The sequence below is a fragment of the Trachinotus anak genome, unplaced genomic scaffold (assembly GCF_046630095.1).
Source record: "Trachinotus anak isolate AG129_WGS33_773 ecotype Australia unplaced genomic scaffold, CSIRO_AGI_Tana_v1 ptg000013l, whole genome shotgun sequence".
In the NCBI taxonomy this organism is placed as follows: Eukaryota; Metazoa; Chordata; class Actinopteri; order Carangiformes; family Carangidae; genus Trachinotus; species Trachinotus anak.
The window spans coordinates 17,852,684-17,870,596 of record NW_027273864.1 but is presented as its reverse complement, the minus strand read 5'-3'; the positions used below and the strand labels follow the sequence as shown (position 1 = coordinate 17,870,596).

The 17,913-nt window shown below is 40.2% G+C and overlaps 1 protein-coding gene across 1 annotated transcript in view; it reads right to left on the bottom strand.

The window, feature by feature from the left end:
* The window catches only part of LOC139630654 (guanine nucleotide-binding protein G(i) subunit alpha-2), a 46,922-nt gene that overhangs the window by 4,977 nt on the left and 24,032 nt on the right, over positions 1 to 17,913 (bottom strand). The window contains exons 2-5 of the mRNA XM_071494284.1: positions 9,887 to 9,929; positions 7,559 to 7,700; positions 3,473 to 3,633; positions 152 to 280 (exon numbers count right to left, since the gene is read on the bottom strand). Of these exons, the coding sequence (XP_071350385.1) occupies positions 152 to 280; positions 3,473 to 3,633; positions 7,559 to 7,700; positions 9,887 to 9,929 (475 nt within the window). The remainder of the gene's footprint in view (positions 1 to 151; positions 281 to 3,472; positions 3,634 to 7,558; positions 7,701 to 9,886; positions 9,930 to 17,913) is intronic.

The window sequence follows — 17,913 nt, the reverse complement described above, 5'->3', positions numbered from 1 at the left end:
CTAAAGGGCTTGTTATGAACACAACATTGTCAGGGAAGCAGGGTGAGATTGGAAATAGTATTCTAGTTTACCTTTATTTATTGATTTTTCTGTTTCCAAAATACCTGAGGTCTATTAACACTGACATCAAATCGGTACTATTTGACCTTACTTGAAGTGCAGTTCCTTGAAAGTGAAGTGAGTCTCCACAATGCCAGTGGTCTTGACCCGAGTTCGCAGCACATCCTGCTGGGTGGGGATATAATCTGCTTTAGCTATCCTCTCCAGGTCGTTCAGGTAACTAAGAGAGAGACAGAGAGAGAACGAGAGAGTGTTTGAGACTGCAATGTGATTTGCAATTGCATTAACATCCAAATCAGTCTGTATTTCACTGAACTGCTTTGAACTGTAAAGAAGTTTCTGTGAAGTGAGTCATAATCTGCTGCATTAAATGAGAGACTGCTAAACTTAACACGTAGCATTTCATTAGACTGTTCAAGGCCTTATCAGGAATTGTGCTCAGCAGGGTCCTGTAATAGTCCAGTTATACCCCAAATGCATTATGCAGGTCAGACTCTATCACATCGGTTGTTTGCCATCCGGAACCGCAGCTGTGAACTGTGGTTGAGGGAAATCAGGTTTAATCAACATTAACATGTGCATGAACACAGCAACAGTAATCACAAACACTGGCTATTTGATAGTTCCTGAGCTATATCCTGAGTTTCTCTAGACATTTCAGGGCTCATTAACAGGAACAAGTCTGCAATAACTGAACAAAATATTGACATATTACCACCTTTTAACACCTCCCATTTATGGCAAGCGGGCGAATGTAAGTCAGTTGCTCTCTTTTAGCTCGATTTTTGGTCTCCACCAACTCCTGAAGGAAATCTCTGGCTCTTGAGCTGCTAAATGCTGCACTATAGTCACCAGCTAGTTGCTAACTGTGTACAGTGGATTTTTAGATTTTTGCAAACAATGCACTGAGAGTGGTGAGAGTAACCCAAACAAGAAACTGTCACATTGTTTTCACATTGTCATTAATACATTGTTACTATAAAAATAATAATATATCTGCTTGAACCACTCTATTGCATAGTGGCTGTGGCTACACGCTGGGACCTTCAGTTGGTGGATATGATCCTTCCGCCGATACTGCTGAATTAATTTCTTAACACATCAAAATTTCTTTTGTTGTTGTGCCACGTGTATTATGAAGCTTTCACACTGTTGATTTACATAGTGGTGAAATACTCATGTTTGAGTATCATGAGTCTCAGCACTGAATTGGTTTTGCAGTAAATTTTTCCCCTTGGTTGTTGCCGTTGTTGTAGGGGTTTCAGAAGCTGTAAGAGAGTGATATTGTATATTGGCTCTGGTAATGCAAACATGTTTACAACACACTGTTTCCTTCTATGCAGCCCATTCGCATTAGTATTTGCCCGTACTAGTGTCCTTACTGAAAACTATGGCTATTGTCATGCATTCAAAAATTTGTAGATAGTCATCAACACCCACTGCTAACATTTAGTTTAGAGACATGTATGTACTGCTGCGTATCTGCAGCCTCTAAAAGCTACACATTTCTCAGGAAATGATTTGTGTGTTCGATATATTTTATGTTTATTTGCTGCAGTTATTATCAGATGACAAAGCCTGCTGCTATCAGGTGTTTTTACTGGGTCTCAGTTTGTCCATTTCAGATTCACTACACATTACATCTCCTACCACAGTTGTGTGTAATATCCAGTGTAAGGCTCTAATGCAGTTTCTTGGGGATACATTTTTCATCAACTCTCCAGTCTCCGCTGTGCTGAGCTTGGTGTATGTTTGTGGGGAGTGAGATGAGGTCAGAGTGTGGATGCCAAGTATCAACTCTGTATTCATATAAAAAAATCCCCATGTGAAATGGCTGACTGAAATGTCTATGCGAGACCCCTACGGGATTACCACTAGACCCACTAGTACTACGTGCTATCCTTAGTGGGAGGATTTCTATGGCAACATACATATTCTTTACTGTTTTGCTCTACTTTAGTCAATTCGATGTGTGCTATTAGTAAAAATGTGATTATTTGTTGTTGTTTCTGTGATCTATTTAAATACAAGGCAATCAATAGGGCTTTGAGATCAGTTTGTACAGATGATTTGCCTCTTAAAAGCAAGATTGCAGGCAGCCCTTGTTTTAAGAGCAGTGTTGAAGCGTACAAAAAATTACAGAGGGTCTTTGCAAAACAGGACAGGTCACACAAAGCAAAGACAGGTAAAATGCATTTCTTTCACTTTTGCTCTGTGTAGTTCTTCATTCGCAACTCTCCTTTCCCACTTTCTGTCTATCCCTTTTTATGTCTTTTCTCTGACAGACTGTTGGTCAGTAGGGGAGTGTGCAAGCATCTTCACCATGCTTGACACAGCTTGCCCCACTTACACAAGCATTGCATCACCATCCAAGGCCAGATGGGAGCTTCAGTGGTCCAGCCAACCTACGCTTCACAGACAGACAGAGATATATATCCAGCATTTCAGTGGATGTGGCAGTCATTCATGTCACAGGCACTGAGTAATAATAATTAATGAGCCAACTTATTGAAGCATAAAAAACATAATAAATGATTAAACAAACTTTTTTTTCTCCATCTCATCACAGCAGCCGTTACAAAATATTTCCAAAAGGGATGACAGAGTTATTATGAACACATCATACAAAGCAACATTTCTGACAAAATGAATCAACTCGTTGATAAAACCAAGGGGTAACTTGGGGGTTTTATTATCACAGCTACCAGCTCACATAGTTTACTCGGATAAAGTTTACTTGAAGTAAACAATTTTTTTGGAGTCTCACTTTTTCATCCCTCAAGACAAACTATTCTGTGCTCTGCTTATTAGGTTACAATATTAAAACCCAGAGAGGGAAAAATGGAAGTTATTGGACTATCTCTCCAGTCTCTATAGCCCCCTACAGAAGTCAAAGATGGGTTTCTCACTGCAGCACAGGGCTACGCCATTAGATCCATCACAACACCAACAGCATCCCTAATGGCAGTAATATAAACAGGCTTTAATATGAAACCAACATTAAAATAATCATTAAAAGCCATCAAGAAAATGCAAACAAACACCAAAATATCTCTTTACTGTCGCTCTCTCAAGTTGTTTTATATTCTTTTAATATTATTTTTAAAATAATATTAAAGCACAGTGCTTCAGCTTCAGTTTATACAGAAGCACATTTGTCAGGTGGCTATGAAGTTTCTCGCTTGGTCACATTTACATTTACAGTGGGTTAACACAGAGTGTATTCAGGAGAAGATTGCACATTGATTGATGTAGAGGTGGAGGAGGATATGGAGAGACAATGTTGATAAAGATAGATGCCATCAAGCTTGCCCATTGCTGGAAGGTATCACTTTGTTGAAGTCATAGTAAATGTATATGAGGTTCCTACACAGGATCACAGAACAAAACACACACACAAATGCACACTCACTATGCTGCCGAGTCATTGAGTTGGTATTCTCGCGACCTTGCAAAGCAACTCTGTATGCCGCTGTCACCCCACAATCGCCTGATCACGTTGGCCAGGTCGTCGGGAAGAACACCCTGCTCTTCAGCAGCCGCAGACAGGGCGAAGAGCTGCTGGGCATCATCCTGCAGGGGGCAATAAGGACACAGGGGTTGTTGCAATGGGACCTCAACATATATGCAAACTGATTACTGTAAAAATCTTCAGCTGCTAGAAAAATAAAACAAAATACATATTTGTCATTTACATCAGAGCAACCTGTGCATCATTTGTTAGTCTGAGTGAAACATAACACAGCAAAAACAGCCCCCCCAAGAATCCTCTCAGCCACTCGCTCAGTTTTTGGATACATAATGCAACATAAATAATATTTAGTCATTGTTGCTCTCACTGAACCTCTACCAAGGAAAGAAAGGTTATGATAGTAGCAATAAAATGTGATGATAATATCACTGAATCCTCCGATACGCCAATGTCAGCCAATCTTAGCTGAGCATGATAGGCGAGATATGTTGTTGTGACTCAAGGTACCAGTACGCAATGTTGCTATAACAGACTGTGATTTGATTTCCTGCTGTTTGCCACGTTGCCTGCTTCTCTCAATTCTCCATTTTCCTGTTGGCATGAAATCAACCATCTTCTCTGAGCTTTAGTCACAGCTAATGGTATGTTAAATTACAAAAAGTAGTAACATCCCTGGACTTCCCTGTGCATCTGTATGTATCAGTGTAGCAGTGGTTCTGCAGTTTCGGGCCATTATCTGTCTGTGCTGTAATCATTAAAGTAAAGACACGATTCACAATAATGTGGAAACACAATCTTACCTTGTGTGTCGGTCAGATTTGAGGAGAAATGCATTTTTTGCCATCATGCTTCCCTGACATGCAGCCACTACATAGATGCTTCTTTTGTGGATTGTCATGTTCTCAAATTTTGAATGGACTTCCCTCAGCCCTGTTCTTGGTGAACGTCAATCACCACTTACTATTCTTTATTCTGAGGAAGATAACAGTCAAGTTTACTGAGGTTTTGTGTCTGAACAATAGTTTAGTTTTTTGTTAATAGTGTTTTAGTCTAGTGGTATTTTGTTGCAGGGACTATGACTGATAAATTTACACACCACCGATGAAACAGGCGTTTTAAGTGCAGTTGTTGGATCATAAGTGAAAACTTACCGCCTTGATAATGTGTAAGTCTGCATGATTTGGTTTCATATACCTTTTTGTGTTTGTGCATGTATATGCATATGTGCACACATGCACAATCTGTGTGTGTGTGTATTTCCACAGGGTTGCTGTGTGCAAGTATGGGCAGGCTTTTGCACTAATTGCCATGTGTGGGAGTCTGTGAGAGTATCATCACGTACACACAGTCATTTGACAGATCTGTCAGTGAGAAAAAAAAAAAACGATCCATCTATCCAGCTCTAATGACCACAGCAGAGTCCTAAGTCCCTCTATTACAGCTTCAGTTACAGAGCACATACTGTAGGCTGGCTTCACTAAAAAAATCACACTGACACACACTCCTTCACAGGAATTAAGTTCAGACACTGTTAGACCTCAGTGGCAGCTTGTTCATAGGCTGATAAGTGTTCACAGGGTGCAGCAGACTGGATCTGTGCCTGAAGCTGGGACTTGTTGTTGTTATTGATGGTGTTGGTGCATGTCTTCATTTGTTTGTGTGTCCAGGGTGGGTCTGTTTCTGTCTATGTATGACAGATTAATTAATACTCTGATCTGCTCTGTGACTGCATGTTAATTGAGGTTGGTAGAGCTGTTAATGCTGTTAATGTTAATTTTTAGTATGGATTAATCTAATTGTTTGGAATAAGAGGTGAAGCATTCAATCTGTAAAATATCAGAACAGTCTCCAAAGCCCATCTGCAGTGCAGCCAAAAGTCAGATTCAGACCAACTGTCCAAAATCCCAAAGATATTCAATTTATGATGATAGTAAACAGACCGCAACTCCTCATATAAAAGAAACTAAAGAATCTTCACCAATACAGTTTATTAAGCCAATAGTAACTGTTACTACGCCTGTCAAGCCGTCCATTCTTGTGCAGCATCGGCACATATGCAGTTTAACAGTGGCAGATTTACCACCAGAAATTCTTGGTAATTTTTCAAACAGTGGGTCCTTGAATTCAGACAGAGGAAGGCAATATGCAGGCTTCTCTGTTCCAGCCAGGATGTCATTTCAGCCTGAAATGACAGCTCGTGCCAGCAGATTTTATCAGCAGTAGCTAACTAATGAGGCTAACATTAGCTCCATGAGTTGCTTGAAAATGCTGTCTCTGGCTAACTTTTTAATGTTTCCAGGATGTTCGCTGGACTAGTTAGCCAGACATTTCCATCTTACGTTAGAACAAATAAAAACACTGTTTAATTCATTCCCTACACTTTTACTCTAATAATTTTGGTTTTGGGAAGGCTGAACAAAAGACACCTCGCTCTCCTTCAACATGAGGAGAAATCCAAAGCCTTGACAGGCCTGCCGTGCCTACTTCACAGTTGCTAAGTTATGACTGGTTAGTGGGGTTTAGTGGACGATTACCTGAAGGTGGGTGTAATGTTATTCCAGACAAAAGGAGGAACAAACTTGCAGAGGGGACATTCAAATGATAAATCACAGTTGTTCAAAAAACAGACACCAGACTATTCAAGGCCAGCTGTAAGGTCCGCCTTTCAGGTGGTAACCATCAAAACAAGGAATTAATTCGTCATTGCTGAGGCTGCAGAAGGCACCTGGCAAACTAGATGTGCTGTTAAAATGTGTCCTGCCAGCACTTTCGAAAAATCCAATCCCCTCAGTGGCCTGTCTGCTGCTGCTGGTATTAAGCACACTTTCAGCCTCCTCTCTGTCTGTTTCAACTCTGAGGAGAGAGCGGATCAAAGATGGAGGAGGTGAAGTCTGTAAGACAAGCACTGTTTCCCTGCAGGTTACAAAAATGGATCAGAGAGGCATTACAGTGTGTTCCCGTTTGTACTAACCAACCGCAGTTTTACCGCAGATAGAAAGGGCTGCTGTGAATAGGTGACATGATCCCTTATTTGTTTAAAACTCTGGCACAAGTTGCCAGTGTTAATGACCAAACACGAGTTGCTGAGAGGAGGCATAATATGAGAAACAGGCCTTGTTTAAAAGAGTCATCAGTCTTGCTACAATTTTTGTTCACTGGTTACAGAATGTGGATAAGTGAGGGAATAAAATGTTTGTGATAAGAGACAATGGGCCAATAATTTTTCCTGCCTATTATTTGAATCAATTCATTAAAAACTGAAAGGAACAAAATGGGTTTTGTAGAAACAAAGGTAAACTATTGTGATTTCAATTCTGTGCAAGCTTCAGTCTTAAGAACTACACCAGATACAAAACAGCACACCAGCAAAAGATGCTTTGACCTGAGGCAAGTAACCGACCATTAATGGTCATTAAAAAACAGATAGTCACTCAGGCGTCCTTGTAAAAATACTGAGGTGTCCACATGCAAAAACTTCTTTGCTGGAAAAAAATCACATTGATGACCTGAGCAAAAGACTGCAGCAGAGTATGGCGTGAGCAGTCAGATCATGCAGCACTACGCCCAAGACAAATTTCCCCTCTGGGAGGATACAGTTTGTTTTACTTTAGTTTAAGATACTGTTGATAAAACAGCCTTTGTTCTGTTGTGGCCTGAGGCAGATCCTGATCTGTCCACGGTGAATACGGCCTGCTGAATTCTCCATTCTCACACAATGATGGTGGCATTTAGACTGGTCAGCTCTCTGCTCTCCCTTTTGCAAAACCACAGATTTTCCATAATTATCTGTGAAATTATCTTTGTAATTTCGCAATCCGTCATGCATGTTCAGAGTTTGTATCTAGTACATAAGCTGAGGCTGTGTTCAATACAGTTAAGTCTGTCTTTCTTATTTGTGGTCTACCCATGCTTGTGCCATCTGATCTAAGACTAGAGAATGAAAATGATGCATACTGATGAAATCATATATACAGCCATGTCAGGCTGTAAGAAATATATAGTGTTTGGAGTGTGTGTGCATCTTACCACTCTGCCAGGGTTGCTGTAGTCTATCTTGAGACTGGCCATGGCTTTAACAATGGCCATAATGGACTGGATGGTATTACTGTAGACCACTGCTCGGTACTGCTTACACTCATCTTCTGAATAGCCATCTTCATGGATGATCCTGAGAATATCAAGAAGCATGCAACATTTATTAGTGTTTACATTAAACCTGCATTGACAGATTTCTTTGGCCACTTGGGGGCTAAATGCTCCACTGGCTAGCAACATTCCTCGATACATCAATCATTAAGCTGAAGATAAAATTATGTTGCACTGCTGTAAACTGGTATCAGTAATAACTTCACTGGTATGTTTATGAGTGAAACATTTGAGTGTTGAAGCTGAAAGGCTGTTCTTTTTTTTTTTTTTAATTTGTGTGCAGTCCCTAAGTTGTCTATCAAGAAGCATATACTGTGTACTCTGCCTCACGTTTATCATGCCAGTATGCTGTGTAGGATGATGCAGTGGGGTTAACACACACTGGAGCTGCCTCAACTCTGCAGCATCCATTTGATGCAGTATCCTGAGTTTACCTCTTGCAATATTATCACTCTGGATCTGAGAGCGATCCAGAGTCATGTACAAGAGTGCATCCTGTCATGAGATGCAATCATCCAGACTTCATTAGGAAAGTGCAGAGAGAGCAAACTGACGTGACCTCGCTTTAATTGTTAAGTAAAACTGCCCACTGCTTTTAAATAGTGCTTTGATTCAAACAATAATGAACAGTGGTGATTCTGCAAATACGTGGTCACCTAATTTTTAAGATGTTTTAAGGATGCAATTATGTTTTCCTAACTTTCTCTGCTGTAACTTTGTGTTTACACAGGATGCTTCAATGTGTAAAGTTACATAATAGGCTAGTGTTGTGTGTGTTTCAGTCTTGCAGGTTGATTTATCTGTAGGCCTGTACGTGTTAATAACCTGCCTTCAAAAAGCCACAGACTGTTCCTGCTCCAAGCTCATAAAAAATGGATTCAATGCCTGGCTAGCCCAGAGGAATGTGAATAATTAAGCCATTTAGGGTCCAGTGTATGTGTTTGTGTGTGTGTGTGTGTGTGTGTGTGTGTGTGTGTGTGTGTGTGTGTGTGTGTGTCTGTGTGTCTGTGTGCTTGTCTGGGTGTGTGTTTGTGTGTGTGTGTGTCTGTTTGTGTTCAGACTGATAAACAGGCATTACAACATCTTCTGTATTCAGGAACTCTTCACACTATTCTTGTGCTAGAAGCAGTAAAAGACGATAACAAACAGAAGAGGCCATGACGTCCCCTAGAAACCACAGTGAAGGAAGTCAAATCTATCTTATCTAAGAACGACAGGGTTACTGTTGTAAATTACTGAGCTAAAACCTCTATTTTAATTTGCCTCATGGTCAGTGCCTGAGTGTCTGAGCCAAACAGGGAAGAGAATATCAGTAAAGTGTGGGATGAACAGGTAGCAGAGAATAATCAGGCGTAGTTGTTGTTGTTAATGTATAGTAGTGTGTTTCACTTACAAGAAGAAGGCCCTAAACTACAGCTCACTGTCTGTCTCAAGGATGGCTGTGAAGACACAGATAGATGGCCCAGTCCCCAATGGCCACTGCCATAACAACCAAGATCGTAAAGTATCATTAAGCGAGGCTCCGGTGGAGGGAGCGAACAGTCATAACACAGGGGCCCTTCAGCCCCTTCGGAAAGTATTGCATGAAAATATAAAATGTGACTTTGGTGAATGTGTGTGTTTAGGATTTGGACCCAGCAGAATTTTCACACATGTATGGACAGGTGCTGTGGTGCCATGGACAATACCCTGATTTTCGATGAGTAGCAGTTGTATGAGTTTTGTATGGGTTCAAATAGACCTTACAAAGAAGATGACCTTCAGGACTGGGCAGCATTACACAGTGTTATCTTGTATTGCTCATCTCTATTCTCTTCAGAGTTTCAATAATTTCTTCTAATTAAGACATTTGGCTCTCCTGAAACTTCCTTCATCACAAGTTAACCAGCTCACAAGCTTTCCATCACCTATTGCAACAGATGGAAAAGTACAAAAACAGAAACACAGTGTTACAGATCTATTAATCTGTATTAGCAGATATCACCACAATTTTGATTCAAAAAAACATATTGTGATTTGTTTTCACTATATAAGCTTGTAATGTATGTGAAAGTCTGTATTTGGTTAAATTCAGCTAGTTTATAGTATATAACTGCTCAGCCAACACACTAACCAAGTTTCAGAGAGGTGGAGAATCCATCTTTAGGTTAAACAAAATAGTCAGAGTATTCAAAATAAAGACAGATAAAGACTGCTTTTGTAACCTACTTCATCTGCTTTACAATGGTGCTCTTCCCAGACTCCCCGGCACCTGTTGGAACATTAAAAGATAACAAGTTAAGAAGAAGAGAAGAAAAGAAACTCCACATGCATTTTGCTTTGTCTCGGTCTTTGTGAGAGGAATAAAGCTGAACAACAATTTCTGCTTTGAAAACATGAGTGACCCAGAGACGACCCCAGACTAACATCACATTTTGTCCTCTCGGCTGTCTGGTTTATTTATATTTCCATTTTTGAGGACATGATGTACAGATATGCATGAAGAATTCCCCTATTCATTTCAATGTTTATTTTTCAATCTGGTAGAGGAAGGGTGCAGGGAAGAGGAATGATTTCATGGGTAGTCATTATTTAATGCTTCACGGTAGCGAACTTTTTCTCAACTTATTGAAAGTACATAATGAAAATGAAATCATTTAAATGTCGCTTTGAATGTTTTAATCTATTAAATATAAATTAATTAATATACATTTCAAGGCGTGCCATTGATTAATATTTTGATTTTTCCCTCTCTGGGCAGCCATTGGTTTCCATTCACTCCACCACCCTCTGCAAAGGTAGGAAATCAATCACTGTGAACTATTCACAACCTATCACTTTGACAAACTTATCATCTCATGGTAATGTTGCTGTAAGCTACAGTGGAACCAACTCCATCAGATGTAGCAACAACAGAAATATAAGAGTCAGTCTGTGCTGAAATATAGAAGTCCCTGCTCACAGTTATGGCACATCAGTCCAATAAGATGATGGGCATAAAACTTAACCTAAAAATAAAATGTTTATTGTGATGATTATCAAGTTTCTAGTCTCTGCAATTTAAAGGTTCCTAGTGAAGTTTTGAGTGAATACAACCATTTTTTTGTATAGTGTGTGTGTGCCCACAAGGATGCACGACATTCCACTGACCGACAGTCAACAACAATAATGGTTAAAGAAAAAGGCAAGGAAGACTTGCAAAGGTACCAAACATGGGTGTATACAATGCAGGATTTCAATTAGTTTTAAGAATCAGCTTTGTAAATGTTTTATGTGAAAGGAAATGCATGCAACTCATTTGTTTTTGACCTAAAGGGTTCACACAATGTGTTCTGGTCTGAATGTAAACATCATTTTACATTTATTGTGTCTGAGCATGAACTGCAATCAACAGAAACCTGACATGAACAATGAATATAGGGAAATCTAGAATGTTGCAATCTGAAAAATAGTGATTAATAATTGAAAATAACTGCAGTCGATGTGCTGAAACCACCCGTATGGTATGTTAACTGTGAACGCAAGAAACATTGAAGACCTAAAGTCCAAGTTCTGTAGATTAGAAATGAAGAATTAAAGATCCATTAAGGATTAAACATTAAGAGCATTAGTTTTGAGATGGCTGAAAAAAAAAAAAAAAAAAAGAAATGATGTGCCATATAGTAGCAAAGTCATCACACAGTTCACATGTTAGCACAAAACAGTTTTCTATTTCTTAGTGAATAAACCTACTGTTCTGAATGATACAGCGAGCCGCACTTCAACACCATTGTTATCTTGTTTAAATGAAAAAAGCTTGAGTCTTTGGCACGTTCACTGTGCTGTCAGGACCATGCCACCATGAACTGTCCCATCGCGCCACCTGACCCAGCCCTGCCAAAAAACATTAGCCTTGCCGGGGCTGACGGAGCAAGTGGGACCAGCAGTGCCCCAGCAGTGGCCCCCTCCCTCCCTCCCATGCTGTCAACATTCATCATATTCACACACATCTAGCACTTTTCTGAGAGAGAAGGAGGAACCCAGGGCAAAGGGAGGGGTGTGAAAGCGAGGTCTGGGGCTACGTTTGCCATCATACGGGCTGTCACTCATGTCTTACTGCTGGACAGGCACAAAGGCAGAGGGGAAGCTGGATGGATCTCAGGTGTTTGGCATGTGTTTACAGAAAAAATAACAATCCAGTATAGACAAAAAAAATGTATTTTTTATTTAACACAATCAACATAATATTTTATGGCTATTTTTTCATTGTTGCAAAAATTTTCAGGGTCATTCTCAGCTTTTCTCTTACATCCTTTTTTTGTGCATAACTTACACCTGAATGAATCCTAAAGCAGAAACGTTTTAATCTTACTTAAGGCTGATCAAGATTAAATTATGTAACTAGGCTGCTGCTTCTATTCATCCGCCAACCTATCTCTACGAAAACAATGTTTTAGGACAGGGCTTGTTAAGTCTCTTCTTTTAGACTACCATCCACTTCCATCTGGAACATGAAAGTTTGCCATCAGTGCGATAAACATGAACAAATAATCTATCACCATCAGTTATGTAGACATGCGCATAAAAATGTCCTGTTTAATAAAAAGCAGGTGGTGGAAAGTGGAATATCACTCTCTCTGTGGACACATACATGCATGAAGGTCACCTTCCTCACTCCAGAATAAAACTCATCCATTAATATTTCAGCCTGAAGGGAGGTGAACACTTGTGGACAGCAACGAAAAAAAAGAGATCATCCTCATTCTTTATGCTCAAGGTGTTTTAGGAGAAAAGGGCAGTGCCATTGAGCTGCTTCAGGGGAAAACTTTTTCTATCTGGACATCTTATCGCAGCAGACTGAACAGTGCTATATAAACATTATTGATTTTAATTCATCTTATAGCTGAGACTAATCGTGGTACAAAATAAAGAGTGTGAATTATCTCTCTTGCTCTGTGTTATCATGAAAAATACAAAAATACAGTGACTGTCAAAGTTTCCCTAAAAGAGTTGTTAAGTTAAGATACTCTATGTAGTGAGGAAATGTTCACATCAGACACCAAATGACTTTGACTGTGGCATGATATTTGGTGCCAGTCTTCCCAAAGGACCACTGATTCAATCAGAATGATCCTCTTCGTCTCCTCGGACCACATGACTGCGTCAGGCCTCAGTGATGTTTAGATGACAACAGGTCCAGCTTCATCTCCCACGATGGTGCCAGCCGCCAGAGGCTCTTCTTGGTCTTCCTGCAGGAGGGTGGATTCTCCCACTCCCTGATGAACTGTATGGATAGGGCTGGTCTCATGTGGGTCTGACACTTTTTTTTGTCTCTCCGGCTCTAAGATGTCAGCCAGCACTCAGGACCGTGTCATGTATGTCACCTGGCTAAGTGCAGTCTCGCACCTCGTCAGTATGTGCCTCTCTCTCCACATAACTTGCACAAAGGGCTTGTTGGTGTTGGAAGTGTCACTTTTGCACACTGAATGCAGCAGGAGGGAGATGTGGAAGGGCTCCAGTCTCCAAAGACTCCACTTTGTCCAGATCCCTTATAATCCAAGTGCCAGGGCCCTTGACTTTCTCCCTTCCTTCACCCGTTGTTGACTTGGATCTGCCGCGGGTCTGCTTTCCCCCATGCAAAGGTTCCCGATGATGTGCTTCAACGTCAGCATGCTCAGTGCCTGTGTGACTGATGTGTCAGCTGCCCACTTCTGATCATGTAGTGATACTTTCACCTCCGGCCATTTCATTGCTGGAGTCTCTGTATCTCTGTACATCATCTCAAGGATAGCTGTAACTGTCCAGACATGATGTGAAGCCTTGGTGGATTTCTATGCTACCCATGAAGGTGTTTGTTCACTCGCCTCTCAACTCCTTCTATTGATGTCTAAAGTACATTATAAATTACTACTATTGAAAAATGTATCTATAAGATAAAATCTGCTCATAACATCAGCTCACCTATGGATCAAGTATTAATCTCTTTTATGGCTGTGACAGGAGCTGAGCTATAAATTCAAGATGATTACCACTGTAAACACTTAGCTGAGAGACAATAAGAGAGCAATAGTCTTGAAGTTGGTAAACAGAGTTACTAACCAAATTATTTATAAGTAAAAACAGGAAGAATGTTCATTTATCCCAATGGGATGCCACCAAACTACTGTCACCTCATTAATTCAGGTACAGATGTTGCTGACAGTCAAAACGATCAATCATCAGGGGACACAGAGTTTCTGCACAGGATTGACCAATTAATCAAGCAGGATATTAACACAGTGTTATGTACTGATAAAACAACTGGATGCATACTTGATTACAACAAGTGTCTCATGTGGAGCGCAGACATTTTACTACGTAATTCATATTATGATATTTTACTATACTAGTATATCAGGGAAATGTCCACTCAGCAGATAACATCAAACATAATTGCTAAAAACACTTATTTCCACTACTATAGATGAATCTGCAGTATATTCTAGCTGAGCAGATGTATCCATCGTACATGAAGCCCTGTGCTTCAACGGAGTTGGAACAGTAATGAGGACTGATCAGAATTACAAAGACCCCTCTGTGTTCTGTGCTGGCAGAGCGGACAAGCTCTTTCTTTTTAGTGCCGTTACAAGAGAAACAGAATCACTTTCTGGCAACGAGAAGACGATGCCACCCCTCCCCTTTCTGCTTCTTCAACCCCAACTATTCATAGCTGTTCCCCAATTGGTTTTCAGAGAGCACCAGAACACACAAGAAAGATAACAACATGATTCGTAGCATGAGGATCACAAGTGGCCAGGCCACAGAAAGCAGAACTGTTTCTCTCAACACATCCTATACCCTCACAGGCCCACTCACATTGATGACAGCTTGGCTGAAGTCTCAGTCATCCACTGCTGATGACACAAAGTATCCATTCATGGTGTGATGTGATATCCTGATCTTGGCAGAAGCACAAGCCTCCACACAGAATCTGACAGAGGATAAAGCCAGTCACCTTTCAACTTGCCATCATCTACACCTGAGCTATACTCAGGGGCAGTGAATTCATTGGTGGTTTCTCAATTACAGCGCCAAACAAAAATACTCACTAAGTAAAAATAATCACTTACTAAGTAATTTCACAGAAAATTCCCGACCACAATTTTGATAATTACTTGATTGTTTGAAGTTTTTTTAATTACTAAAATTGTCAAATATTTGCTGTTTTCATTTTCATTTTCTTAAATATGAGGATTTTCTGCTTTTTGTTGCTAAATCAAATATTTGGTTTGGACTGTTGGTTGACCAAAACAATCAATTTGAAGATGTAGCTTTATATATATATATATGGACATTTTTTTACATAAAATTTCAAAATTAACTTTCAAATTTATATTCTGTAAAAAAAATAAAAATAAAATAAAATAAAAACTTACTGACACATCACTTAAATCACTAATCTCTCACCACTCCATTCCCTCCAGTGATGCTTCTGGATATAATTGGAACTGTTTATGAGTGGTAATCCAGTACGGCATCATGTGTCTGTCACTGTACTAGTGAGATCAACACCTTGTTTAGATTCATGGGAAAGAGTGTCAGATGGGTGGTGGTAAGCGTGAGCCTCTGTGTGAAGGGACTTCACCCAGTGAAGGGACTTGTCTTCAGGTAAAAAGAAGTAGCTGGTGTGACTCAAGTGGTTGTCTACATCCTCCCCAGGCCAGAACTTGGACAAGGGAAATGGTGAGAGAGGGAGCTGTTCTTTCAAAATGGATTTAGAAGCCAAAAAATACAGAAATAGTAAAACCCCATAATGTGTCAGTGACACCTGGCTTCCTGTGGTCTGTACTTGATTCATGTGCTTTAATTATGAGTTTGAGGCCAAGATAAGTCACGTTATAAACTTTCTGAGAATACTCCATTCATCAGGGAGAAGGCAAAATTGCTCTGGAGCAGCTCACAGGGCACAGATTCCCTTTGGAAAAGCTGACACAATAGCCTGCCACTTTAACCCTGTGTGGTGTGCAGATACTGAGGAGAGGTTTGAGAAGAGAAAGCACTGTAATTAATGGGCAGTTAAAGAAGAGGACAGATGAGAGGCGTTGGGAGTAGAAGTGAACAACAAAGATGAGAGTGACAAATGAACAGGGGATGAAGGAGGAGGAGGATGACGATGCAGAGAAACTGGGAATGTGTGAGAGGGCTGAGCACTGGTTAAGAGAAAACATAGTGAGATGAGGACTAACATGAGTACGTGATAAATTCATGAATTTCATAACAGGTTATCAGCCAGTTAGTTACAGATAAATGTGGAGTTCAGCAACTACAAGCAGAATGAAAATTAATGTCGGGAATGGAGGTTTAAAGTTTATTGTTGGAGTGAGTAACATTCAAGTACAAGCTGAACATCAGCAGGCAATCACTTGTGCTTTCTGCATCACTTCACTGCCAGCAGATTAGTGGTTTGCTAAAGTACATGCAACAGCAAAAATCAGTAAGTCACAACATGGCAGACTGTCTTATAGAGAACTCTCAAACTCCCACTTCAGTGAAGACCAACCTCCCCACTAAATGACCCACTTAATATAATTACTTCCAAAGAAGCTTCACTAATTATGGCACTAAAACCAAAATTAGCATCTCACTTTTATAGGCTGTTAATTTGCAACATTAGGTTACTTATTTTTGGTTTTTGATCCTGAAATTTACCTCTCTTACATATTAAAAGCTGACTGTCAGTGAGAAAACATAAGGATTAGTTATGAATGTGATCTTATCCACAGTCGGTAGCACTGAATTCTTTGTCTGGGATTTGATACAGAAATTATTCTACGGAGAGGTAATTATGACAAGCTCTCATGTACTATTTAAAAGAATATCTGATGTATAATTAGTTTACATTTGTTAGTTCAACACAAGTTTACCACGGGTGCATTTTGTGCAGTTATGGCATCACCGAGATCTTTTGATTACTCACAAATGTTAATTTGCTTGTTATGGTGATGCCTTAATCAACAATACTGAACCACCCCTTAGTTATGCTGCTATAGAGCTAGACTGCTGGGGGATTCCCATGATGCACTGGGCTCTCTCTCTCTCTCTCTCTCTCGACTACTTTATGCCATTAAGTTTGTTTTTTTTTTTTTTTCTCTCCCCTGTAGTTTGTGCTTCTCCTCTCTCTCCCTCTCTCTGTCCTCATTCTGCAGGTATCTCTGCCTCTTGAGCAGCAGGATCCAGATCCACCACTACTCATCATTACTATTAACCACTGTTATCTGTCATTATTATTGATAACACCATTACCTACACAGCTGTTCCTGGTCTCTCGCTCTCTCTTTTCTCCTCTCTCCTCCCCCCACCCCCCCTTTTTCTCCTCCTAAACCCAACCGGTCGAGGCAGACGGCCGCCCACCCTGAGCCCGGTTCTGTTGGCGGTTTCTTCCTGTTAAAAGGTAGTCCCCCCCCCCCCCCCGTTGCCAAGGACTTTGTAGGACCTGTTGGGTTTTTCTCTATAACAAAGTAAGGTCTCGACCTGACCCTGTAAAGTGCCTCAAGATAATGTTTATTATGATTTGGTGCTATACAAATAAAATTGAATTGAATTGGATACTGAGCAGCACTGCACATTGCTTTAGATAAGAGTGTCTGAGGAATTTGAGGGATAAAATACAGCATGTAGTTCACAGTTTTGCACGCATGTGAACACACCCATGCATAGGGATACAGCACACACAAAAAACAAAGATACAGTACATTTCACAGCAGAAGTGAGAGTGCAGGATCAGCAGCAATGAAGCACAGTTACCTCAAATTCCCTCTGGCAGTGTGGAGGAAACTAGAGATTTAATACTGAGCCTACAGATATGGTGGCAAAACTGTGAGGCTGTACTTGGGCACAGTGGTGCTTTGAACTAGATGCTAATGTTAGTATGTTACCAATGGCCACAAAAGCTACATGCTAACAGGCACATGCTAAACAAGTATACTGTTTACCATATTAACCATCTTAGTTTAGCATTAGCTAACATATGCTACTTTGCACTAAACACACACTACAGCTTAAGATAATGAAGTATCATTAGCTTTGCAAATGTAGTTATAAATCAAATAAAATGTTTGACCCTATAATTGAGTTAGATGAAAAGTCAGGGGATGAAGTGATTCCAGATCATCTTGAGAGGGACGTGAATGTCTGGTCCTGGTCTGATCCAACATTTGTTAAAGAATTTCACTTAAAAGCACAAATGCTAATCTCATGGTCGTATCTAAGGAAAAGCCAGGGAAACACGAAAGACTCAT